This window comes from Pongo pygmaeus, chromosome 10 (assembly GCF_028885625.2).
Source record: "Pongo pygmaeus isolate AG05252 chromosome 10, NHGRI_mPonPyg2-v2.0_pri, whole genome shotgun sequence".
In the NCBI taxonomy this organism is placed as follows: domain Eukaryota; kingdom Metazoa; phylum Chordata; class Mammalia; order Primates; family Hominidae; genus Pongo; species Pongo pygmaeus.
The window spans coordinates 120,426,502-120,452,183 of NC_072383.2; the positions used below are offsets into that span (position 1 = coordinate 120,426,502).

Here is a 25,682-nt window from a genome sequence, read left to right on the forward strand (position 1 = left end):
TATCCCATAGGCCCAGGCTTATACCACTTGGTTATTCTTTATTCTCATGCACTCCAGGATGAGATCAGAGAATGAAGAGGGTCCCGAGGACAGCCTGGGAGAGAAGCACCGGCCTTCCTATTGGCAAGGAATGACCCAGTGCTGGGGTGAGTGAGGGGCCCTCTGAGGGTGCCAGGGGCATGCCTGGAGCTGCTGCTGACTCCTCCAGCCAGAGCCGCACTGGTCTGAGCGATCAGGTGACACAGGCTTGAATTTCTCCTGAAGCGTTTGTGTTCTCTGCAGGGGAGAGGGGGATGGTGGAGCTGGCATTTGAAAGACGCTGTACCAATGTCCTCTCCTCAAACCCACACATCGTGCCCAGGAGGGCTTGGACTGGACAAGACCCCACTGGACAGATGTGTAAATGGAGGCTGAAGGCCAACTGCCTTACTCAAGGGTGTTCAGAAGTCAGGAGACCACCTCCTTTCAACCCCGTGCCCAGCCAAGTTGTATGGCCCAGGGTGCAAATAGAAGGTTTCGGGCAGGACTGGAATGCACTGGTCTTCAGTGAAATGGTTTGTTTGTTTGTTTGTTTTTTGAGACAGAGTCTCACCCAGACTGGAGTGCAGTGGCACAGTCTCAGCTCACTGCTACCTCCGCCTCCCGGGTTCAAGCAATTCTCTGCCTTAGCCTCCTGAGTAGCTGGAATTACAGGTGCCCGCCCCCACGCCCGGCTAATTTTTGTGTTTTTAGTACAGATGGGGTTTCACCATCTTGGCCAAGCTAGTCTTGAACTCCTGACCTCGTGATCCACCCATCTCGGCCTCCCAAAGTGCTGGGATTAAAGGCAAGAGCCACCACGGCCAGTCAAAAGGGGTTTTGAAGAGGAAGAGTCAAAAAGGACACCTGGGACTGTAGGAGGCAAGAAGCCTGCCCTCTCTGGTCTTGCTCCCCCACTCCCCCACCCCAAGCCCTTTGGAGACCCCAGGAGATCTGTGCATTGTTCCGGGCCCTGGAGCAGCCTCAGCCACGTCAGCACTTGGCAGGCATGCCCACCCCTCACCTGGCATCAATCTCCTTCCTCTGTCTTCCTGAACGTGGCCAACGCTTCTGCCAGCACACCATCAGGGTCTAGGATTTTGACCTGGAGGGAAATACCAAGAAGTCGGTTTGGAGAGCATGGAGGACCCAGGCTGCCAGCCTTGACTGGTGCTACCTGCCCTGTGGGGTGCTGCCAGCCTCATCAGGAGCCACCTCCCTTGCTAGGGATGCCCTGACTGAAAACAAAACCTTGTCTGTTCCCTGTCTGGGCTGGGCTGGGCCTGGCAGTCTGGCCTGGGCATGGCTGGGGATTCTGGCTTCTGTCTCTGTCTGGGTGTGGCCACAGGGCCCTGGTGAGGGCTGCCCACCTCAGGAATGGGGAACTGAGTGGGCTCAGGGGCCTCGTCACGGCCATAGTCGATCATCGTCCCGCATTTGGCCATATTGTCCACCCAGAAGCCTTCAAACAGCTGGCCATGGTCCAGATGGAAGAAACGCCCTGCCCCGTTCTTCATGCCTCTCTCCCAGCAGCCCTCGTAGCGGTTCCCGTTCTCTGGGGGAAAGGACAGGGAGGTGTGGTGCAGGGTACATCAAACTAAGCTAGACCCCCAGGAGTTGCTCTTCCAGAGCTCAGTGCAAATCTCAACACATTGGGAGGCCAAGATGGTAGGCTCATAAGCTCAGGAGATCAAGACCAGCCTGAGCAACATAGTGAGACCCCATCTCTGCAACAATAATTTTTTTTTAATTAGCTGGGCATAGTGGTGTGCACCTATAGTCCCAGCTACTTGGGAGGCTGAGGTGGGAGGATGGCTTGAGCTCAAGAAGTTGAGGCTGCAGTGAGCTGAGATTGCCCCACAGCACTCCAGCCTGGGTGACAACCTCCGCTTCCCAAGTTCAAGCGATTCTCCTGCCTCAGCCTCCTGAGTAGCTGGGATTACATGTGCGTGCCACCACACGCAGCTACTTTTTGTATTTTTAGTAGAGACGGGGTTTCTCCATGTTGGTCAGGCTGATCTCAAACTCCTGCCTCATGATCCACCTGCCTCTGCCTCCCAAAGTGCTGGGATTACAGGCATGAGCCACCGCGCCTGGCCTTTTTTTAAAAATTGAGATATAAGTTCCTATAACATAAGTTGACCATTTCGAAGTGTATAGTTCAGTGGTATTTAGTACATTCACAATGCTGTGCAACCATTACCTCTATCTAGTTTCAAAACGTTTTAATCACCTGAAAAGGAAACCCTGTGCCCATTAAGCAGCCATTCCCCACACCCACTAATGTCACCACCCCCATAGTCCTAGGCAACCCTTAGTCTACTTTCTGTCTCTGTGGAGTTGTGTGTTCTAAAAATTTCTTATAAATAGCATCATATATATGTGACCTTTTGTGACTGAGGGGAGGGATAGGGTCCTCTTCCTCTCTTGTCCCACATTGACACAACGGCCAGTGTGGGACAAGACTGTGGGGTGTGGCCTGTCTCTGTGGGACCAGATGGGCGTGGCCAGCTCGCTGCCAGGGGCGTGGCCGGGTGGGCGGGGCCGGCGGGGGCGGGGCACTCACTCAGGCGCAGCATGCCCTCCCCGTTGGGCTTGTCGTTCTCCCACTGTCCCTCGTAGATGTCGCCGTTGCTGTAGTACATGCGGCCCCACCCGCTGCGCTGGCTGCCACACCACTCACCCTCATAATACTCCTTGGGTCCGAAAAACTGGATCCCATAACCCTGAAAGTACGAAGACGCTACTACTCAGGGCGCCCCCCAACACCAGGAAAGCCCACCGTCTTCCCAGGCACCCCTAGAGCCACACACCCCAGCTTCTTCCTTCTTCCTCAGCCCTGCGTCCAAGCGGAGGGTCGTGTCTTAGCGGAGGATCCTGTCTTTTTTTTTTTTTCAAGACAGAGCTCCACTCTGTCACCCAGGCTGGAGTACAGTGGTGTGATCTCGGCTCATTGTAACCTCCGTCCCTCGGGTTCAAGTGATTCTCCTGCCTCAGCCTCCCGAGCAGCTGGGATTACAGACACACACCACTATGCCCTGCCAATTTTTGTATTTTTAGGAGAGACAGGGTTTCACCATGTTGGTCAGGCTGGTCTTGAACTCCTGACTTCAAGTGATCCGCCCGCCTCAGCCTCCCAAAGTGCTGGGATTACAGGTGTGAGCCACAGTGCCCGCCGATAATGTCTTGAAGGATCTCCCCATGCTCTGTTTCTCTCTGTCCCTCTGCTGCCGCCTCCATGTAGCCGGTCATTAAACTCCCTCCTTACTGACCCACCCTCTCCTCTCTCATCCCCACCCCCCCATGCACCATTCAGCCCCTACAGCGGCAGAGGATTCTTTAAATCGCCCATCTAGGCTGGGCGCTGTGGCTCACCGGCTCCCTTTAGGAGGCTGAGGTGGGTGGATCACTTGAGGTCAGGAGTTTGAGACCAGCCTGGCCAACATGGTGAAACCCCATCTCTACTAAAAATACAAAAAATTAGCTGGGCGTGATGGCGGCGCCTGTGATCCCAGTTACTCGGGAGGCTGAGGCAGGAGAATCACTTGAACCTGGGAGGTGGAGGTTGCAGTGAGCTGAGAACGCACAGTAGCCTAGGTGATGGGGTGAGACGCTGTCTCAAAAAAAAAAAAAAATCGCCCATCTGATCATGCTCGCCCCACTCCCACTCTTATTTTGACCCAGAAAAATGAACATAAACACCATACTTAGCCTGGCATGGTGGCTTACGCCTGTAATCCCAGCACTTTGGGAGGCCGAGGCAGGTGGATCACCTGAGGTCAGGAGTTTTAGACCAGCCTGACCAACATGGCAAAACCCTGTCTCTATTAAAAATACAAAAAATTAGCTGAGTGTGGTGGCGGGCACCTGTAATACTAGCTGCTTGGGAGGCTGAGGCAGAAGAATTGCTTGAACCCAGGAGTCGGAGGTTGCAGTGAGCCCAGATCACGCCATTGCACTCCCGCCTGGGCAACAGAGCAAGACTGTCTCAAAAAACAAAAAACAAAAAACAAAAAACAAAAAAACCCCACCACACTTAGGCTGGGCACTGTGGCTCACGCTTGTAATCCCAGCACTTTGGGAGGCCGAGGCAGGCGGATCACGAGGTCAGGAGATCGAGACCATCCTGGCTAACATGGTGAAAACCTGTCTCTACTAAAAATACAAAAAATTAGCCGGGTGTGGTGGTGGGTGCCCGCAGTCCCAGCTACTCGGGAGGCTGAGGCAGGAGAAGGGCGTGAACCAGGAGGTGGAGTTTGCAGTGAGCCAAGATCGCGCCACTGCACTCCAGCCTGGGCAACAGAGAGAGACTCCATCTCAAAAAAAAAAAAAAAAACAAAAAACACCACACTTAGTGTCCAACCACAGGGAAACAAGGTCTGTTTGCGGATCACACCCGAGGAGGTTGGGTTGAGAAGCCAAGTCTACTCCTCAAAATCCTGATTTCCCACATATCCCTGAGGGCCCCTGCAACTCTTCTCCTCACTCCTGCTCCAGGGCAGACACACTCTGCTGTTTTACATCTCCTTCCCTTTGCTATTTTTTTGCCTCCCATCTTTCTCCCTTTTTTTTCTTCCTGGCTAACTCCTAGCATCTTTTAGTGTCACCTCCTACAGGAAGGCTGCCCTGAATTCCCTCTTTTTGAAACAAGTCTTGCTCTGTTGTCCAGGCTGGAGTGTAGTGGCACCACTACAGCTCACTATAGCCTCAGCCTCCTGAGATCAAGCAATCCTCCTGCCTCAGCCTTTTGAAAAGCTGGGACTACAGATGTGCACCACAACATCCAGCTAATTATTATTATTATATAGTTTTATTTATTTATTTATTTAGAGATGGAGTCTCACTCTGTTGCCCAGGCTGAAGTGCAGTGGCACGATCTCGGTTCACTGCCACCGCTGCCTCCTGGCTTCAAGCGATTCTAATGTCTCCGTCTCCCTAGCTGGGACTACAGGTACACACCACTATGCCTGGCTAATTTTTTTTGTATTTTTATTTAGTAGAGACGGGGGTTTCACCATGTTCGCCAGGCTAGTCTCGAACTCCTGACCGCAAGTGACACACCCCCGTCAGCCTCCCAAATTGCTGGGATTACAGGCGTGAGCCATTGTGCCTAGGCTTCTGCTCTGAATTCTCTAGGCTGGGCTTAAAGACCTTCCTCTGGGCACCCTGTGAAAACATCCCTCCTAATACCATATTCTATGTAAATTGGTTATTCGGGGTTTTCTCTTCCTACTTGCCAATAAACAATTTGGGAGCAGAGAACATGAAACCCTGGGCTCTACAACTTGCTAGCTGTGTGACTCCAGGCAAGACTGAAACTGCCTTTGCAAAATTATGACTGAGACAGTGAAAGAGATTTAACTTAACCGACTCCATCTTGCTTCTAACCTCTAAGCTGTCCATGTCCATTCCTGGGCTTAAGCTGAACTAACTTTGGGAGAAAATTAGTTTATAGTTTATAGTTTAAACAAATACAGTAACAGCCCTTTCCCGAAGACCTCCTTCTTGCCTGGGGACTAGATTGCCTTTGTAGGATTAACATTAGCTACGAGATTATAAATTATGGTTTAGGAGTCAAGCAGCTGGAAGCTACAAGATTCTGACCCTCCCTAAACTGCTCCTAAGATCAGTGCTTAAGATATTTTGCAGACCTTGCACTTGATGGATCAGCTGGCACTACCCAAATCAATAAACTGATTTATGTGATCTTGTGGCCCCCCACCCAGGAACTGACTCAGGGCAAGAAGACAGCTTTGACTCCCTATGATTTCATCTCTGACCAATCAGCATGCCTGGCTCACTGTCTTTCCCCCACCCACCAAGTTATCCTTAAAAACTCTGCAGCCAGAATGTTCAGGGAGACTGATTTGAGTAATAATACAACTCAGGGCCAGGCGCGGTGGCTCATACCTGTAATCTTAGCACTTTGGGAGGCCCAGGCTGGCGGATCACCTGAGGTCGGAAGTTCGAGACCAGCCTGGCCAATATGGAGAAACTCTGTCTCTACTAAAAATACAAAATTAGCAATGTGTGGTGCCACATGCCTGTAATCCGAGCTACTTGGGAGACTGAGGCAGGAGAATCGCTTGAATCCGGGAGGCGGAGGTTGCGGTGAGCTGAGATCACGCCATTGCACTCCAGCCTGGCAACAAGAGCGAAACTCCATCTCAAAAAATAAATTAATTAATTAATAATAATAATAATAATACAACTCAGGTCTCCCACACAGCCAGTTCTGTGTTAATTACTCTTTCTCTATTGCAATTCCCCTGTCTTGATGAATCAGCTCTGTCTAGGGAGCAAGAGGACAGCTTTGACTCCCTATGATTTTATCTCTGACCAATCAGCACTCCTGGTTCACTGTCTTTCCCCCACCCACCAAGTTATCCTTAAAAACTCTGCTGCTGGAATGTTCGGGGAGACTGATTTGAGTAATAATACAACTCAAGGCCAGGCACCGGCAAGGTGAACCCCTTGGGCAGTTACAAGACACCTCATCTCTTCGAGCTTGTTTGCTTATCAATAAAATGAGCATGAAGATGATGATGATGATGAGCTGTTGCTGTGAGAGTTAACTGAATATTAAATGTGTTTCAGGCCGGGCGCGGTGGCTCCAGCCTGTAATCCCAGCACTTTGGAAGGCCGAGGCAGGCGGATCACGAGGTCAGGAGATCGAGACCATCCTGACTAACACGGTGAAACCCCGTCTTTACTGAAAATACAAAAAATTCGCCGGGCGCGGTGGCGGGCGCCTGTAGTTCCAGCTACTCGGGAGGCTGAGACAGGAGAATGGCGTGAACCCGGGAGGCGGAGCTTGCAGTGAGCCAAGATGGCGCCACTGTACTCCAGCCTGGGTGACAGAGCGAGACTCCGTCTCAAAAAAAAAAAAAAGTTTTAAATATGTGTTTCAGGCTCACAATAGCAGTTGCTCAGTTGCAATACTGTTTATTATTAGTGTCTCTGGGACTGATGGTGAGGATTCCTCCACACTTGTGGGAGTAGGTGGAGGGAACCTGTGCCCAAGCTTGGGTGTTTCCGGGCTGAGCACGCGCCTCTGGCTGGCTTCTGTCCCCCGGGACCCTCCTCTCCTGTCCGCTGCCCTCTTGCTCCCACTTTTCCTACCTCCCTTTTATTCACGCCCAGCAGAAAGGGGATTCTCAGAAAGTGATACCTGGGGAAAAGAAAGCCAGGAAACGAGGGGGAAGAGGGTGGAGGCGACTTCGTCCTCACAAGCCTGGCTGGCTCCTCGCAACCACAGGGTTTCGTGGGCTCCTCCCTGGCCTCTGTTGCTTCCTGTTTCCTGGGTTTTGTTCTGAGAAACTTTGCAATTCCCCCACCCCTTCCTTCTCCCACGTGCAGCACAACCTTGTTCTCCTCCCTGTAGACCTCCCCTCTCTTTTCTCCCAGGCCTCTCTCGGCTCCCCCTACACACACACACACACACACACACACACACACACACACATACACACATACACACACACTCAGCCTGGCTGGCAGCCCTGCTCACCGATTTCTTATCCCCTTTCCACCAGCCTGAGTAGACTCTCCTGCACTTTCCTGTCTGTTGGTCAGGAAGGCTGAGGGTGCCGTAGCCGTCTCGCTTCCCAAACTTCCAGTCCCCTTCATAGATGGCTCCGTTCTTCTTCCAGACCTGTGTTCCTTTCCCTGGTGACACACAGATGGGCAATACTGCAGACATGGCCCCCGGGGGGTGGGGGTGGTGTGCCTGCCTGAGCCTCAGGAGCCGCCAATTAGAGGAATCTTGAGAGCTGGGACAGGCTCTGCACATCATCCTAAACACCCAGTACCCAGGAGAAGGCCAGGAAAGTTCCATTTCTTTTTTTTTTTTTTTTTTTTTTTGAGACAGTGTCTCACTCTGTCGCCCAGGCTGGAGTGCAGTGGCGCGATCTCAGCTCACTGCAACCTCTGCCTCCCGGGTTCAAGAGATACTCCTGCCTCAGCCTCCAGAGTAGCTAGGACTACAGGTGTGCGCCAACACACTTAGCTAATTTTGTGTTTTAGTAAAGATGGGGTTCTATGTTGGCCAGGCAGGTCTGAAACTCCTGACCTCAAGTGGTATGCCCACCTCGGTCTCCCAAAGTGCTGGGATTAGAGGCGTGAGCCACTGCGTCCGGCCAGAGGTAATTTTCTTATTTGTTGATTAGTGTCACATGTCTTTTCCAGGAGAATGTGAGCTGCAGGAGGGCACAGACTTTGGTCTGTTTTGTTCACTGCACTGAAAAACTGTGCCTGGAGGCTGGGTGCAGTGGCTCGAGCCTGTAATCCCAGCACTTTGGGAGGCTGAGGTGGGTGGATCACCTGAGGTCAGGAGTTCGAGACCAGCCTGTCCAACATGGCAAAAACCTGTGTCTACTGAAAATACAAAAATTAGCCAGGCGTGGTGGCAGGCGCCTGTAATCCCAGCTACTCAGGAAGCTGAGGCATGAGAACCTCTTGAACCTGGGAGGCGCGGGTTGCAGTGAGCCGAGATGGTGTCATTTCACTCCAGCCTGGGAGACAAGAGCGAAACTCCATCTCAAAATAAAACAAACAAACAAACAAACTGTTCCTGGCATGTTGTAGGTGACTAATACCTGTTAATTTACTTTTTTCTCTTTTTTTTCTTTTTGAGACCGAGTCTTGCTCTGTCGCCCAGGCTGAAGTGCAGTGTTGCGATCTCGGCTCACTGCAACCTCCACCTCTCAGGTACAAGCAATTCTTCCGCCTCAGCCCCCAAGTAGCTGGGATTACAGGAATGCGCCACCACGCCTGGCTCATTTTGTATTTTCAGTAGAGACGGGGTCTCTCCATATTGGTCAGGCTGGTCTCGAACTCCCAAACTTAGGTGATCTGCCCACCTCGGCTTCCCAAAGTGTTAGGATTACAGGCGTGAGCCACCGCGCCTGGCCTTTTTCTTTTTTCTTTTTTTAGACAGGATCTGGCTGTGTCGCCTATGCTGAGGTGCACAGCTCGCTGCAGCCTCAACCACTCAGGCTCAAATGATCCTTCTGCCTCAGCCTCCTGAGTAGCTGAGACCACAGGTGCATGCCACTACACCTGGCTAAATTTTTAAAAAATTTTTTATAGAGGCAGAGTCTCTCTATGTTGCCCAGGCTGGTCTCAAACTACTGGGCTCAAGCAATCCTCCTGCCTAGGCTTCCCAAAGTATTGGGATTACAGGCATGAGGCACCACACCAGGCATTTCTTTCTTTTTAGAGATGTGGTCTTGCTATGTTGCCCAGGCTGGTCTTGAACTCTTGAGCTAAAGAGATTCTTCCTTCTCAGCCTCTCGAAGAGCTGGGAATACAAGCACACACCACTACACCTACACCGAGCTTAATACATATTTAACAAAACGATGAATAAAATATTTGTGGAGTACCTATATTGGCCAATTCATGTCTGGGTCCTTGGTAACCCAGAAACAAATTCAACATTATCCCTCTGAGCTTTGTGACCTTGACCAAGTAAGTTCATTCTTTGGGTCTCTCTGAGCCTCAGATACCTCAGCTGTAAAATGGGTATAAGAATATCTTATGGGGAGCTGGGCGCGGTGGCTCATGCCTGTAATCCCAGCACTTTGGGAGGCCGAGGCTGGTGGATCACCTGAGGTCAGGAGTTCGAGACCAGCCTGGCCAACATAGTGAAACCCCGTCTCTACTAAAAATACAAAAAATTAGCTGGGCCTGGTGGTGGGTGCCTGTAATCCAAGCTACTTGGGAGGCTGAGGCGGGAGAATTGCTTGAACCAGGGAGGCGGAGGTTGCAGTGAGCTGAGGCGAGATCGCACCATTGCACTCCAGCCTGGGCAACAAGAGTGAAATTCTCTCTCTCTCTAAAAAAAAAAAAAAGAATATCTTATGGGGGCTGGGAGCAATGGCTCATGCCTGTAATCCCAGCACTTTGGGAGGCCGAGGTGAGCTGATCACTTGAGGTCAGGAGTTCGAGACCAGCCTGGCCAACATAGTGAAACCTGGTCTCTACTAAAAATACAAAAATTAGCTGAGCATGGTGGTACTTGCCTGTAATCCCAGCTACTCTGGAGGCTGAGGCAGAAGAATCACTTGAATCTGGGAGGTGGAGGTTGCAGTGAGCTGAGATGGCGCCACTGCACTCCAGCTCGGGTGACAGAGTGAGACTGTGAAAGAAAGAGAGAAAGAGAGAGAGGGAGAGATGGAGACAGGGAGGGAGGGAGGAAGGAAGGAAGGAAAGAAGGAAGGAAGGAAGGGAAGGAAGAAAGAAAGAAAAGAAAACGTGCCATTTGTGACAACATGGATGAATCTGGAGGACATTACGCCAAGTGAAATAAGCCAAGCAGAGAAAGACAAATACTGCATGATTTTACTTATATGTGGAATCTAAAAAAGTCAAACTCATAGAAACAGTAAAATAGCAGTTAGCAGGGGCTGGTGGGGTGGGGAAAATGTGGAGATGTTCTGTCAAAGGGTGCATACTTTTTGTTATAAGATGTACAAGATTTGGAGACCTAAGGTTGGGCATGGTGGCTCACTCCTATAATCCCAGCAATTTGGGAGGCTGAGGCAGGTGAATCACTTGAGGCTAGAAGTTAAAGACTAGCCTGGGCAACATGGTTAAGCCCTGTCTCTACTAAATATACACAAATTAGCCTGGTGTGATGGCACATGCGTATAATCCCAGCTACTCAGGAGGTTGAGGTAGGAGAATTGCTTGAACTTCAGAGGCAGAGGTTGCAGTGAGTGAGATTGCGCCACTGCACTCCAGCCTGGATGACAGAGCAAGACTCTGTCTCAAAACAAACAGGTCGGGTGTGGTGGCTCGTGTCTGTAATCCCAGCACTTTGGGAGGCCGAGGCAGGCGGATCATGAGGTCAGGAGATCAAGACCATCCTGGCCAACATGGTGAAACCCCGTCTCTACTAAAAATACAAAAGTTAGCTGGGCATGGTAGTGTGCACCTGTAGTCCCAGCTACTTGGGAGGCTGGAGGCAAGAGAATCGTTTGAACCCGGGAGGCGGAGGTTGCAGTGATCCGAGATCACACCACTGCCCTCCAGCCTGGCAACAGAGCGGGACTCCATCTCAAAAAGATAAAATAAAACAAAACAAACAAAGATCTGGAGACCTGGTGTACAGCATCATTCTATATTAGTACCGTATTGGTGTATTGGATACTGTACTTGAAATTTGCTAAGAGAATAGATCTTAATTGTTCTCACCACACACAAACAAAATGGTAATAATGTGAGGAGATGGATATGCTAATTACTTTGATTGTATTAATCATTTCGAAATGTAGACTTTTTTTTTTTTTTTTTGAGACAGAGTTTCATTCTTGTTGCTCAGGCTGGAGTGCAACGGTGCAATCTCGGCTCACTGCAACCTCCGCCTCCTGGGTTCAAGCGATTCTCCTGCCTCAGCCTCCTGAGTAGCTGGGATTACAGGCATGCGCCACCACGTCTGGCTAATTTTGTGTTTTTAGTAGAGACGGTGTTTCTCCATGTTGGCCAGGCTGGTCTCCAACTGACGACACAAAGGAGATCCACCCACCTCAGCCTCCCAAAGTGCTGGGATTACAGGCGTGAGCCACTGCGCCCGGACTTCGAAATGCAGACTTTTAAGAAAACATCTTACTACACATCTTAAGTATATACAATTTTTCTTTGTCAATCATACCGCAATAAAGCTGAGGGAGAAAAGATTCAATTTGTGGGTAATTACGGGACCATTCTAATTTTCTGAAAAGAAAAACAGTATCTCATGGGGTTGTTTCTTATCACTAGATTCCAGGATATGTGTACAGCACTTAGAGCCTACAAATAGGAAATACGATGTCAATGTTAGCCTTTGTTGTTTTTTTTATTTTTTTATTTTTTTTCTCTCTCAAATCATGGGAGCCTTTGTTATTATTTTTGCCCTTGGGGAGCCCATGGTCTGGTAGGGCCCATCCACATTGTAGGGGCTGTTGGGTTGTTTGCGCTTGTCCTGCCCCTCACTTCCTCCTGGTTTTATTTCCTTTGGGGACACCACTCTCCCACTCTAAATCCCCAAGGTTTGGGTGGGCTGACCCCGCCCCCTGGCAGGCCTAGCCAATCAGTGTATTCTACCCACCAGGCTGCTGTGATTGGGTCAGTGCAGGCCACCTGACCCAAGTTGGTCCAATGAAACTCCGTATAAGTCCATTTGGGCCACCACACCCACCCGGGCCTGCAATGGGAGGAAGCTGACTTAAGAAGGAACCCAACACAGAGGAAAGCAGAATGGAGACATGGAGGGAGACGCCAAGTTCCAGTGACATTAAGCCCCTGAATCCCACCATGGCTGAACTTGCATTGCTGAAGTTGAATTTTTGCCTCTTGCAAATGAAACAGGCCTGATGAATACCCACATAGTTCAATTTCAATATACGAAGGTAGGCACTGAGATTTCAATATCAGAAGAAGGGCACTTGGTCAAATCTGGGGACTCAGAGACTTCCTGGAGGGGGTGACGTTGGGGCCAGGAAGGGCAGTCCAGGCACAGGGAACTGCATGAGTAAAGGCAAAGAGGTTTGAAAATGATGGTTGCAGCCGGGTGAGGTGGCTCACGCCTGTAATCGCAGCACTTTGGGAGGCCAAGGCGGGCGGATCACTTGAGATCGTGAGTTCGAGACCAGCCTGGCCAACATGGCGAAATCCCGTCTCTACTGAAGATACAAAAATTAACCAGGCATGGTGGCAGGTGCCTGTAATCACAGCTACTTGGGAGGCAGGAGAATCGCTTGAACCCAGGAGCAACAGAGTGATTGGCTAGCCAATACACTGATTGGCTAGGCCTGTCAGGGGGCAGAGTCAGCCCACCCAAACCTTGGGAATTTAGAGTGGGAGAGGGGTGTCCCCAAAGGAAATAAAACCGGGAGGAAATGAGGGACAGGACAGGCGAAAACAACCCAACAGCCCCTACAAAAAAAAAAAAAAAAAAAGACACTGATGGGTGCTCATGACTATGCCTTCCGTGGGTGGCTTCAGTCTCTCCTACCGCAGGCAAATGCAGGAGACACATGGGAATCAATAGGTTGGGAATTAGAGGGGAAAGGTGCTTTTTCTCTGCTAGTCCATTTTGAAAAATCTCATCTCAATTTTTTGATTTGCCCAGTTGGATTACGTGCTCATTTCTGTGACCAAGGTAGCAGGGGCATGTTATTAGAAGAAGGTGAAGGGTGAGAACAGGAGGCATCCAATAGTCGAGTTAGGGGTTGATGCACACAGTATACGGCCTATGCTGGGGAAAATCCCTAGCCTAACAGTATTGGAGTACCTAGTATAGAAGTCCTGAGACCTGGTTTGAAGACCTCGCATTTTCTTTTTCTTTCCTTTTTTTTTTTTTGAGATGGAGTCTCGCTCTGTCACCCAGGCTGGAGTGCAGTGGCGCGATCTCGGCTCACTGCAAGCTCCGCCTCCCAGGTTCACGCCATTCTCCTGCCTCAGCCTCCTCAGTAGCTGGGACTACAGGCCCCTGCCACCACGCCCGGCTAATTTTTTGGATTAGAAAACGCGAGGTCTTGGCCGGGCGCGGTGGCTCACGCCTGTAATCCCAGCACTTTGGGAGGCTGAGGCGGGCAGATCACGAGGTCAGGAGTTCGAGGCCAGCCTAACCAACATGGTGAAACCTCGTCTCTACTAAAAATACAAAAATTAGCTGGGCGTGGTGGTGTGCACCTGTAATCCCAGCTACTCAGGAGGCTGAGGCAGGATAATCGCTTGAACCTGGGAGGCAGAGGTTGCAGTGAGCCGAGATCACACCATTGCACTCCAGCCTGGGCGACAGAATGAGACTCTGTCTCAAAAAAAAAAAAAAAAAAAAGACCTGGCATTTTCTGTTACTGTTTGGGTGACTGAATCAGTTGAGGGTTCAGGGTCCAGATGACCCAACAGAAACCATACTGCACTGTCTTCTGCAGTGCAGTGATGCCGGTTGTCGGAACACTGAAGACCCTAGGACAGTTTGAAATGCTAGTTATTTCAAATAGAGAAAATTTAATACAGGGGATGGAAGAGCTGAGAGTCTGCACAGGACACAGTGAGGCAAACCAAATCTTATCAAGTAGGAAAATAAGGGGAAAAGGCTGGGCATGATGGCTCACACTTGTAATCCCAGAACTTTGGGAGGCTGAGGTGGGCAGATCACTTGAGGTCATGAATTCAAAACCAGCCTGGCCAACATGGTGAATCCTTGTCTCATTTTTTTTTTTTTGTCTTTTTTTTTCTTCCTTTTTGTGGAGAACGGGGTCTCCCTATATTGCCCAAGCAGGTCTCGACCTCCTGGGCTCAAGCTATCCTCCCGCCTCTGCCTCCCTGAGAGCTGGGATTACAGGCGTGAGCTACCGCGCCTGGCAAGTGAATCCCCATCTCTACCAGAAAATACAAAAATTAGCTGGGCATGGTGGTGTGTGCCTTTAGTCCCAGCTACTGGGGAGGCTGAGGCACAAGAATCTCTTGAACCCGGGAAGTGGAGGTTTCAGTGAGCCGAAATCGCAGCACTGCACTCCATCCTGGGCGACGGAGCACAACTCTGTCTCAAACAAGACAAAACTATATCAGGAAGTGAGGAGGATTCCTCCATCCTGTCACTAAGATGCTGGCAGCCATGTGTATCATGCAGAGGTACACTTGCAGGAGGAGAGAAAAAAGGCCAGCCAGGGAGAAGCAGATAGATGGAGAAGTTGTCCTAAGCCTTCCCTGAGGATGGCTCCATTCCTGCCTTTCTAATAATTTGCTTTTATGGGGTGCTTCGTTCTCCTGCTGGATGTCTCTCACCTGGATGTCTGCAAGGGCCTCTGAGGGGTCTTCCTGCCCCCACCTCATTCACAACGAAATAGCCAGCATGGGTGTTACAGGACATGAATCAGATCATGTCATTCCTCTGCTCTAAACCCTCCCTGTGTCACAGAGTCAAATCCAAAGTTCTTACCATGGCTGACAGGGTCCTATATGATCTGACTACCCTTCTTTAGCCCACAACCTCTTTTTTTCTTTTTTCTTTTTCTTTTTTTTTTTTTTTTGAGATGGAGATTCGTTCTTGGAAACTCCCAGGCTGGAGTGCAATGGTGCGATCTCAGCTCACTGTAACCTCCTCCTCCCAGGTTCAAGCAATTCTCTTGTCTCAGCCTCCCAAGTAGCTGGGATTACAGGTGCCTGCCATCATGTCTGGTCTAATTTTTGTATTTTTAGTAGAGATGGGGTTTCACCATGTTGGCTAGGCTGGTATTGAACTCCTGACCTCAGGCGATCTGCCTGTCTTGGCCTCCCAAAGTGCTGGGATTTCAGGCATAAGCAACCACGCCAGGACTGTTTTTCTTGAGGCAGAGTCTTGCTCTGGCACCCAGGCTGGAGTGCAGTGGCATGATATTGGCTCACTGTAACCTCCACCTCCTGGGTTCAAGCAATTCTCCTGCCTCAGCCTCCCTAGTGGCTGGGATTACAGGCGTTCACCACTCGACCCAGCTAATTTTTTGTATTTTTAGTAGAGATGGGGTTTCGCCATGTTGGCCAGGCTGGTGTTGAACTCCTGACCTCAAGTGATCTGCCCGCCTCGGCCTCTCAAAGTGTTGGGATTACAGGCGTGAGCCGCCATACCTGGCCTGCAACCTCTCTGACCTCCTCCTCTTCCTCACTCTGTTTCACCCACACCGTCTTCCTGGCTGTTCCTTGAACACCCCAGGTATGTTCTCTGCTCCAGCTGGTCCTGCCACCTTCTATGCTAGTCCCTGCAAACATCCACTCAGTTACTCCCTCTCCTCCAAGTTCTTTTTTTTTTTTTTTTTTTTTTTGCAGACAGAGTCTCGCTCTGTCTCCCAGGCTGGAGTGCAGTGGCGTAATCTCGGCTCACTGCAAGCTCCGCCTCCTGGGTTCACGCCATTCTCCTGCCTCAGCCTCCAGAGTAGCTGGGACTACAGGCGCCCGCTACCACGCCAGCTAATTTTTTGTCTTTTTAATAGAGACACGGTTTCACCGTGTTAGCCAGGATGGTCTCAATCTCCTGACCTCGTGATCCGCCCGCCTCGGCTTCCCAAAGTACTGGGATTACAGCCGTGATCCACCACACCCGGCCCCACCTGGCCCATTTTTGTATTTTTTTAGTAGAGATGGGATTTCGCCATATTGGCCAAGGTGGTCTCGAACTCCTGATCTCAGGTGATCTGCCTGCCTCGGCCTCCCAAAGTGCTGGGATTACAGATGTGAGCCACCGCACCCAGCCTGGAACTGGGATCCTAACCCAGGTTTATTTGACTCCAAAGCACTTAACCCAGCAAGGCAAGAGAGCAGGGTGGTTAAGAGCACAGAATCGGGTTGGGAGCAGTGGCTCACGCCTGTAATCTCAGCACTTTGGGAGGCCGAGGCGGGTGGATCACTTGAGGTCGGGAGTTCAAGACCAGCCTGATCAACACGGAGAAACCCTGTCTTACTAAAAATACAAAATTAGCCGGGCGTGGTGGCACATGCCTGTAATTCCAGCTACTCTGGAGGCTGAAGCAGGAGAATCGCTTGAACTCCAGAGGTAGAGGTTGTGGTGAGCCAAGATCGCACCATTGCACTCCAGCCTGGGCAACAAGAGTGAAATTCCGTCTAACAAAAAAAAAGAGCACAGAATCTAGCCAGGCACAGTGACTCCCACTTGTAATCCCAGCAATTCAGGAGGCTGGGACAGGAGGATTGCTTGAGCCCAGGATCTCGAGGCTGCAGTGAGCTATGAAGGCACCACTGCACTCCAGCCTGTTTTTTTGAGACAGAGCAAGACCTTGTCCCCTCAAAAAAAAAGAGTACAGAGTCTGGAATTGCAAGACTGGAGTGAGCAGCAGTGCCACATTTTAAAATAAAAGCTCTTTTTTCTTTATTTTTTCCCCCAGTCAGGATTTAGTTTGTATTGATAGGACCCCTTTGGCCCCTGCTGGTCAGACCTGGAGCCCCGGCTCCTCCTTGGGGGATGGAGTAGGGGGTCCTCCCTTGTGCCTGGCGCTCAGCCTTCTGCAGAGCATCACAGCTGAATGCAAAGCCCAGAACCCCGCTGCAAGCTGGTTTCGGGGGGGTGGCTTTTCTTGTTGCCAGCTAGCCCAGTGCTTAACCCAAGTCTCAGAAGGCAGGAACTGAGCCCCCTAGGTCCCAGAGCCCCAGGGGCAGGCCAGTTTCTCAAGACCCTCTGTCCACTGCTGGTCCTGAGACCCTCACTCAGTTGAAGTCAGGGCTGAGTTTGTTCAGAAGCCCCAGCATGTGGAGGCCCCCAGCTGGCCTGGGCCAGCACTCACCCCGGGGGAGCCTTGGGGACACATCTCATGTCCCCAGTGAGCTCTGCACGCTGCCTTCCTGGCCCTGTTGCCCACTGTGGCTCCGACCCCACTCCAGCTGCCCGTCCCGGAGTCCCACTCACCGTGTTTCACGTTGTCCTTCCACTCGCCCACATAGTAGTCGCCATTCACAGCGTATACCTGGCGCCGCAGGCCGTTCTTGTGGGCCTTCCGGTCCCACCCCTTCCACAGGGACTCCGACTTTTTCGGGCACTTAGAGACTGGCATGGTGGCTGCTTCTGCAAGGCTGGAGGGTGCTGGAAAAGGGTTAGGAACATCTGGGGCTTCAGCACGCCCCGTGTGATGCCGGGATCCTGAGCTCAAGTGGGGAGAGTCATGTGTGTTCTGAGTCCCTGGGGCAGGTGAACAGCCCTTGGTGGGGATCCTTTAGTGCTGGACTGACCTTTGGCTGGCCCCTCCCTTGCCTCTCCTGGGGCCCCCTCCCAGGGGGTCTGATGGCACAATCACTTGGGAATCTAGGGAAACCAGTAGAGCAGGAGGGTTTGTGATGGCATCAGGGAGAAGCTGCCCCCAGGGAGGGGGTGGCGGTCATACATACATATATATATTTTTTTATGTCTTCTAAATATTTATATTTATTTATTTATTTAGAGATGGAATCTTGCTTTGTTGCCCAGGCTGGAGTGCAGTGGCACCATCTCGGCTCACTACAACCTCTGCCTCCTGGGTTCAAGTGATTCTCGTGTCTCAGCCTCCTAAGTAGCTGGTATTACAGGCGCCCACCACCATGCCTGGCTAATTTTTGTATTTTTAGTAGAGACGGGGTTTCACCATGTTGGCCAGGTTGGTCTCGATTTCCTGATCTCAAATGATCCACCCACCTCAGCCTCTGCAAGTGCTGGGATTACAGGCATGAGCCACTGAGCCAAATATGAATCCAAAATATAAACCCAAAATATGGGTTACATATTTTGACAATCACACCTAGAAGTAGGGAAAAATAATTCCAGGCAAAGAAAATAGGCAGAGCAAAAGCTGGGAGTGGGGAAACAATCTCAGGTCCTAAATTCTATGCCGTTGGGATTTTTTCCCCTCGCATTTCCAAATATCACATGTACTATTGTTAATCTTTATATGTAAATTAACTCACTTGGCAGAGGTTGCAGTAAGCCGAGATCATGCCACTGCACGCCAGCTTGGATGACAGAGTGAGAACTTTTCTCAAGAAGAAAATAAAAATAAGTTAACTCACTTTAAAAAAATCAATACATATATTGAAAAAAGGAGGGCCAGGTGCAGTGGCTCATGCCTGTAATCCCAGCACTTTGGGAGGCCGAGGCGGGTGGATCACCTGAGTTCAGGAGTTCAAGACCAGCCTGGTCAACATGGTGAACCCTCGTCTCTGCTAAAAATACAAAAATTAGCTGGGCCTGGTGGTACGTGCCTGTAATCCCAGCTACTCAAGAGGCTGAGGCAGGAGAACAGCTTGAATCCGGGAGGCGGAGGTTGCAGTGAGCCGAGATTGCACCATTGCACTCCAGGTTGGGAGACAGAGTGAGACTCAGTCTTAAAAAAATAATAATAAAATAGGCCGGGCGCAGTCGCTCACGCCTGTAATCCCCGGCACTTTGGGAGGCCAAGGTGGATGGATCACCCGAGGTCAGGAGTTCAACACCAGCCTGGCCAACATGGCGAAACCCTGTCTGTACTAAAAATACAAAAATTAGCTGGGTGTGGTGGCAGGCGCCTGTAATCCCGGCTACTCGGGAGGCTGAGGCAGGAGAATCGCTTGAACCAGGGAGGAGGAGGCTGCAGTGAGCAGACATTGCACCACTGCACTCCAGCCTGGGCGAGACAGAGTGAGACTCTGTCTCAAAAAAAAAAAAAAAAAGGCTGGGCGCAGTGGCTCACGCCTGTAATCCCAGCCTTTGGGAGGCCAAGGCGGGTGGATCACGAGGTCAGGAGATTGAGACCATCCTGGCTAACATGGTGAAACCCCATCTCTACTAAAAATACAAAAGATTAGCTGGGCGTGGTGGCGGGCGCCTGTAGTCCCAGCTACTCGGGAGGCTGAGGCAGGAGAATGGCATGACCCGGGAGGCGGAGCTTGCAGTGAGCCGAGATTGTGCCACTGCACTCTAGCCTGGGCGACAGCAAGACTCCGTCTCAAAAAAAAAAAAAAAGAAAAGAAAAGAAGCAGAATGGAGACTTTATGTATCATTATTATAAATAGAAAACCAGTAGCAGGTAGCCTAACGCAACAATAAATGTAAAAATAAAAACATTGAAAGAACCAATTTAAGTCTTAGCTAGATGCTATGGCTTAGAGTTGGCTGAGCTCCAAGGTCTCTGTTAAAAATAGGAATTAGCAAGGCCTGGTGCGGTGGCACACGCCTGTAATCCCAGCACTTTGGGAGGCCGAAGTGGGCAGATCACGAGGTCGGGAGTTCGAGACCAGCCTGGCCAGCATGGTGAAACCCTGTCTCTACTACTAAAAATACAAAAATTAGCCGGGCTTGTTTGCCAAGGCCTGTAATCCCAGCTACTGGGGAGGCTGAGGCAGGAGAATCACTTGAAACCGGAAGGCGGATGTTGCAGTGAGAGCTGAGATCCGCCACTACACTCAGCCTGGGCGAAAAGTGAAACTTCGTCTCAAAAAAAAAAACAAAAAGATTAGCAAATGTTAAAAGAGGTGTTAATGCCATGTAATCACCAGACTGACTCCTCTTGGCTTACTCAGAATTGCAAGAGAACCCAGACTCTAATAACTTTCTTATGATGTCATTGGGTGTTACTTCACACCTCATCAGTGTAACCTAAAATCACCCTCCATCCCAGAGTTTAGGGAACATAGGTTCTACTCCGGAGGAGGCTGTAGTCTTAACACCTGAGCTGTTGACAGGAAATGAAAGTCGGCCCAGGTTGCTTTGGTGCTGAGTAACAAAGACCAGCCTGGCGGCATGGGGGCTGCCGCCTGCAATCCCAGCACGTTGGGAAGCTGATGCGGAAGGATCACATGAGTCCAAGAGTTGTAGACCAGCCTGGGCAACCATAGTGAGACCTTATCTCTACAAAAAATAATTAAAAAAAAAAAAAATTAGCTGGGCATGGTGGCGCAGGCCTGTAGTCCCAGCTGCGCGGGAGGCTGAGGTGGGAAGATGCCTTGATCTTAGGAGGTCGGGACTGCAGTGAGCTATCATCCGGCGCCACTGCATTCCAGCCTAGGCGACAGAGGGAGACCCTGTCTCAAGGGAAAAAAACAAAACAAAACAAAAAACCCACAGTGGAAGAGGGAGGAGCCGGGAACCAGACGGCTTGGGGTCAGTCAGGAGTCCTGGGCCTGCCCCACCTGCGCCCGGCTCACCTGCGCTCACCTGCGGGATCGCGGCATCCAGCCTCAATGTCCGTCAGCTGCGCGCACCACGGGCCCGGCCGGGGTCGCTATGGCAACGCGCCGCCCCAGCCTACCAACCAGGCAATGCCCGCCCCTTCCTGCCGAGACCCGGTAGCGGCAAAATTTGATCGGCAAACTTACGTCACACTGTTGTTTTGTTTGTTTTGGTTTTTGAGATGGAGTCTCACTCTGTCGCCCAGGCTGGAGTGCAGTGGCGCGATCTCGGCTCACTGCAACCTCCGCCTCCCGGGTTCAAGCCATTCTCCCTGCTTCAGCCTCCCAAGTAACTGTGGTTATAGGCGCCCGCCACCACGCCCAGCTAATTTTTTGTATTTTTAGTAGACACGGGGTTTGGCTAGGCTGGTCTTGAACTCCTAACCTCAAGTGATCCGCCCACCTCGCCTCCCAAAGTGCTGGGATTAGAGGCGTGAGCCACTGTGCCTGGCCGTCACGCTGGTCCTTAGCCTTGTAGGGGTCTGGACTGCTCTGAGCGTCTAATGGGAGCCCTAGAGACCCCCCGGCCCCTGAAGGGTGCCTACTCATTACCCTACACAAGTCGGCTTCAGTCACTCTCGGCTCACACCCTCCAGGGGCTCCCCTGGTCACTCAGGGTAAAAGCCACAGCCCTTCCAGTGGCCTTCAAGGCCCTGGTGATCTGCTCGCCCCTCCCCTTTCCACTCACACCTTGCCCCCCCACTCCTGGCAGCCCGTCTCTGCTCCAGCCACACACTTGCTTCATTGCTGTTCCTGGAAAATACTGGGCATGTTCTGGCCTCGGGGCCTTTGCCTCTTTTGTGCCTGCTGCCAGGACATCTGTTCCTCCGGAAAGCAGCCTGGATCATTCCCTTCTCTCCTTCATGGTTTTATTCAAAAATCACCTTCTCAATGAGGAGTTCCTGGAATCACCCTATTTAAAGTTAGAATTTCCATATACACTTGCCAACCCCCTCATTTCTGTTTTATGTCCTCCTTAGCACTTAGCACCACCACACGTACACCCCTTATTTATTGTCTGTCTCTTGAAAGACAAACATTTTTTTTCTTCCAACTTCTATTTTCAATAAAAATTTCAAACACAGAAAAAAAAAATAACTACAATGAACACCTGTTACTGCCTCTGCCTATATTTAACAATTACTGGCATTTTGCCCTATTTGAAAACAGAAAAGTTTTTGTGCTTTCTCACTGCCATCTCTGTAGGACCTAGAGGTGTGCCAGACACACAAAGTTGTTCAATAAATATTTGTTGGATCAATGAATGAATGAATGATGTGCTTTGGGGGACTCCTGCTGCGGGAGTTGGTGGTCCTCAGGTTAAGGATTCCTTCTAGAAAGGAGTCAGAGTCTCAGCCGGGTGTGGTGGCTCATGCCTGTAATCCCAGCACTTTGGGAGGCCAAGGTGGGTGGATCAGTTGAGATCAGGAGTTCAAGACCAGCCTGGCCAACATGGTGAAACCCCGTCTCTACTAAAAATACAAAAGTTAGCTGAGCATGGTGGCCCACACCTGTAATCCCAGCTATTCGGGAGGCTGAGGCAGGAGAATTGCTTGAACCCTGGAGGAGGAGGCTGCAGTGAGCCAAGATCACTTTGGGCAAAAGAGTGAGACCCTGTCAAAAAAAAAAAAGAAGTAAGAGAGAGATAGAGGAAAGAGAGGAAGAAAGAGACAGAGGCCAGGTGCAGTGGCTCACGCCTGTAATCCCAGCACTTTGGGAGGCCGAGGAGGGAGGATCACGAGGTCAGGAGATTGAGACCATCCTGGCTAACACGGTGAAACCCCGTCTCTACTAAAAATACAAAAAATTAGCCGGGCGTGGTGGCGGGCACCTGTAGTCCCAGATACTCGGGAGGCTGAGGCAGGAGAATGGCATGAACCTGGGAGGCAGAGCTTGCAGTGAGCCAAGATTGCGCTACTGCCCTCCAGCCTGGGTGACAGAGCAAAGAGTCTGTCTCAAAAAAAAAAAAAAGAAAGAAAGAAAGAGAGAAGGAAAGAAGAAAGAAGGAAAAAAAGAGAAAGAAAGAATGAAGAGAGAAAAAGCGAGAGAGAGAAAGAAAGAAAAAGAAGGAAAGAGAGAGAGAGAGAGAGAAAGAAAGGGAAAGGGAAAGGGAAACCAGAGTCTCCAGGCATGGTTGTGGAAATGATACTTTGCTGTGGAGTGCCCAGCTTGCCTCATCTGCTTCCCAAGCTGTGTGCCCACAGGGCTGTGTCCTGGAAGGACCACTTTTTCTACTTGGCACAAGGTACCGTCCAGGCTAGAGACAACCCTGAGAGGACCTGCTCTTCTGGGGTGGGGATCCCTCTGCTGTACAGAAGCAGCTCTGTCTGCTGCAGACCATTCTGTCTACGCTATCCCAGGCTGCAACCCCAACACTGAGCACAGGCCCAGTGCACAGGTGCACAGCACACACTTGGCAAATCTCTGTGGAATAGAGAAATGGGTAGATATCCTGTCATCTGCCCCTTTGTCCTCAGATCCGTTCTTTTTATTTTTTTTATTATTATTTTTTGAGACAGAGTCTTGCTCTGTTACCCAGGCTGGAGTGCAGTCGCACGATCTCGGCTCACTGCAGCCTCCGCCTCATGGGTTCAAGCGATTCTCCCACCTCAGCCTCCAGAGTAGCTGGGATTACAGATGCCGGCCACCATGTCCGGCTAAGTTTTGTATTTTCAGTAGAGGCGGGGTTTCACCACGTTGACCAGGCTGGTCTCCAACTCCTGAACTTAGGTGATCATCCAGCCTCGGCCTCCCAAAGTGCTGGGATTATAGGCAGGAGCCACTGCACCCGGCCTCATTATTTTTATTTTTTATATTTTATTTTATTTTACTTATTTATTTATTTTGAGACGGAGTCTCGCTCTGTCTCCCAGGCTGGAGTGCAGTGGCGCAATCTCGGCTCACTGCAAGCTCCACCTCCCGGGTTCACGCCATTCTTTTGCCTCAGCCTCCCAAGTAGCTGGGTCTACAGGCGCCCGCCACCACGCCCGGCTAATTTTTTGTATTTTTAGTAGAGACGGGGTTTCACCGTGTTAGCCAGGATGGTCTCAATCTCCTGACCTCGTGATCCTCCCGCCTCGGCCTCCCAAAGTGCTGGGATTACAGGCGTGAGCCACTACGCCAAGCCTTATTTTTTATTTATTTATTTATTTATTTTTATTTTTTGAGAGAGAGTATCATTTTGTCACCCAGGCTGGAGTGTAGTGGCATGATCTCCGCTTACTGCAACCTCTGCCTCCCGGGTTCAAGTGATTCTCCTGCCTCAGCCTCCCAAGTAGCTGGGATTACAGGTATGCACCACCATGCCCGGCTAATTTTTGTATTTTTTGTAGAGACAGGGTTTCACCATGTTGGCCAGGCTGGTCTTGAACTCCTGACCTCAGGTGAGCCACCCACCTTGGCCTCCCAAAGTGCTGGGATTACAGGCATGAGCCACTGTGCCCGGCCTTTTTATTTTTATGCTCTGTACCCAGGCTAGAGTGCAGCAGCGCAATCAGAGCTCACTGCAGCCTTGAACTCCTGGGCTCAAGAGATTCTCTTGCCTCAGCCTCCTCAGTAGCTGGGACTGCAGGGACACACCACCACACTTTGCTACTTTTTTCTCTTTTTTTGAGACAGAGGTTTCGCTATGTTGCCTATGCCGGTCTCGAACTCCTGGCCTCAAGTCTCCTCCCCGCCTTAGCCTCTCAAAGTGCTAGGATTACAAGTGCCAGCCACCACACCAGGCAGATCCATTATTTGCCCTTCTCCTGCTGTGCTTTATTTGGCAGGGATGCTGCCTCCTGCCTCTGGGCAATGACTTTCCCGCAGTGACTTCTGGCTGCATTCAGCCAATGGCAGATGCTGGGGTCTGTCCCTCTTTCTCTGCTTCAGGGAGTGTCTCTGGCAGAATGTGCACCTGGTTTCACCTCTTGCTGCCCAGGTCTGGCCTGTGGGCTCTGTGAGCACTTCTTCCCTTCGCCTCTCCGGCCCTAGGTATCATCTTTTCTCCTGCTGCTCTTTCTATCCATCCAACACTGTTATCACTATGAAGAAATTCCTTTGGTGGAACTACCTGGCATGTGATTTGGGTTTTCTACGAAGATTCTGACTGCTAGAGTAGTGTGGTCAGGTGACCCGTAACACCAAAAATATATGTCCCTGGTGAGATTGCTGCCCAGTTGGTGCAGGTGACCTGAGACTGCAGCCAACACTGCTGGTGCCCACCTTGGTCCCTTTAGGTCCTTCCTACCAGTTCTGTGTGCTGACCCCAGATTTCTTTTTCTTTCTTTCTTTTTTTTTTTTTTTTTTTGAGATGGAGTCTCATTCTGTCGCCCTGGCTGGAGTACAATGGCACGATCTCAGCTCACTGCAACCTCTGCCTCCTGGGTTCAAGTGATTCTTGTGCCTCAGCCTCCTGAGTAACTGGGATTACAGGCGCTCACCACCACGCCTGGGTCATTTTTGTATTTTTAGTATAGACGGGGTTTCACCATGTTGGCCAGGCTGGTCTCAAACTCCTGACCTCAGGTGATCCACCCGCCTCTGCCTCCCACAGTCCTGGGATTACAGGTGTGATCCACTGTGCCTGGCCTGACCCGCTGGTTTCTAAGTACTTTCGTTCTTTCACCTCCAGTTCTTCAGAGGACGGTACCTGAGTTACTGAAGCCACTTCACCTGTTTGGGCAGAGAGCTGGGAGTGCCCAGAGCTGACACCCTCCAGGTGACCCACAGGTAACGGCTGACCCACGCTGGAGTGTAGGAGCCTTGCTTCAAGACCACACAGACTTTGAGGTGATGTTTTTTCCTTTTTTTCTTTTTGGTGATTTCTTATTTTGGTAATATATACATAACATTAAAGTTACCATTTTATTGTCCCAACTACAAACTTATATTTTAAATATATTTAAGTGCACACTTTAGGGGCATTAAGTACATTGACATTGTTCTACAACCATCACCTCCATCCATCTCCAGAACTTTCTCATCTTGCCAAACAAACATTCAGTCCCCATTCAACACTAACTCCTGTTCCC

The 25,682-nt window shown here is 50.7% G+C and overlaps 1 protein-coding gene across 3 annotated transcripts; it reads right to left on the minus strand.

Annotated features, from left to right (window-relative positions):
• Positions 1-18: 18 nt before the first annotated feature.
• On the minus strand, positions 19-20,719 carry MORN3 (MORN repeat containing 3). 3 transcript variants are annotated; one of them, XM_063647133.1, is made up of 7 exons: positions 20,654-20,719; positions 17,402-17,575; positions 7,529-7,686; positions 2,585-2,744; positions 1,389-1,573; positions 1,043-1,123; positions 19-276 (listed from the first exon to the last, which is right to left on the minus strand). In XM_063647133.1, exons 2-6 carry the CDS (start codon positions 17,544-17,546, stop codon positions 1,049-1,051), a joined length of 723 nt encoding a protein of 240 aa, XP_063503203.1. In that variant the 5' UTR covers positions 17,547-17,575; positions 20,654-20,719; the 3' UTR covers positions 19-276; positions 1,043-1,048. The 3 variants fall into 3 exon arrangements, with proteins under 3 accessions (XP_063503203.1, XP_063503202.1, XP_063503201.1); XM_063647132.1 differs by having other exon boundaries at positions 20,644-20,713; XM_063647131.1 differs by lacking the exon at positions 20,654-20,719 and adding an exon at positions 17,722-17,767.
• Positions 20,720-25,682: the final 4,963 nt, after the last annotated feature.

Excerpts from the sequence above, each read along its gene's own strand:
- MORN3 (XM_063647133.1), bottom strand. The coding sequence starts at position 17,546 with ATGCCAGTCTCTAAGTGCCCGAAAAAGTCGGAGTCCCTGTGGAAGGGG. Across the intron at positions 2,745-7,528 it reads GGAAAGGGGATAAGAAATCG|GGTTATGGGATCCAGTTTTT; the intron begins GTGAGCAGGGCT and ends TCGTACTTTCAG. Across the intron at positions 1,124-1,388 it reads CTCAGTTCCCCATTCCTGAG|GTCAAAATCCTAGACCCTGA; the intron begins GTGGGCAGCCCT and ends ATTTCCCTCCAG.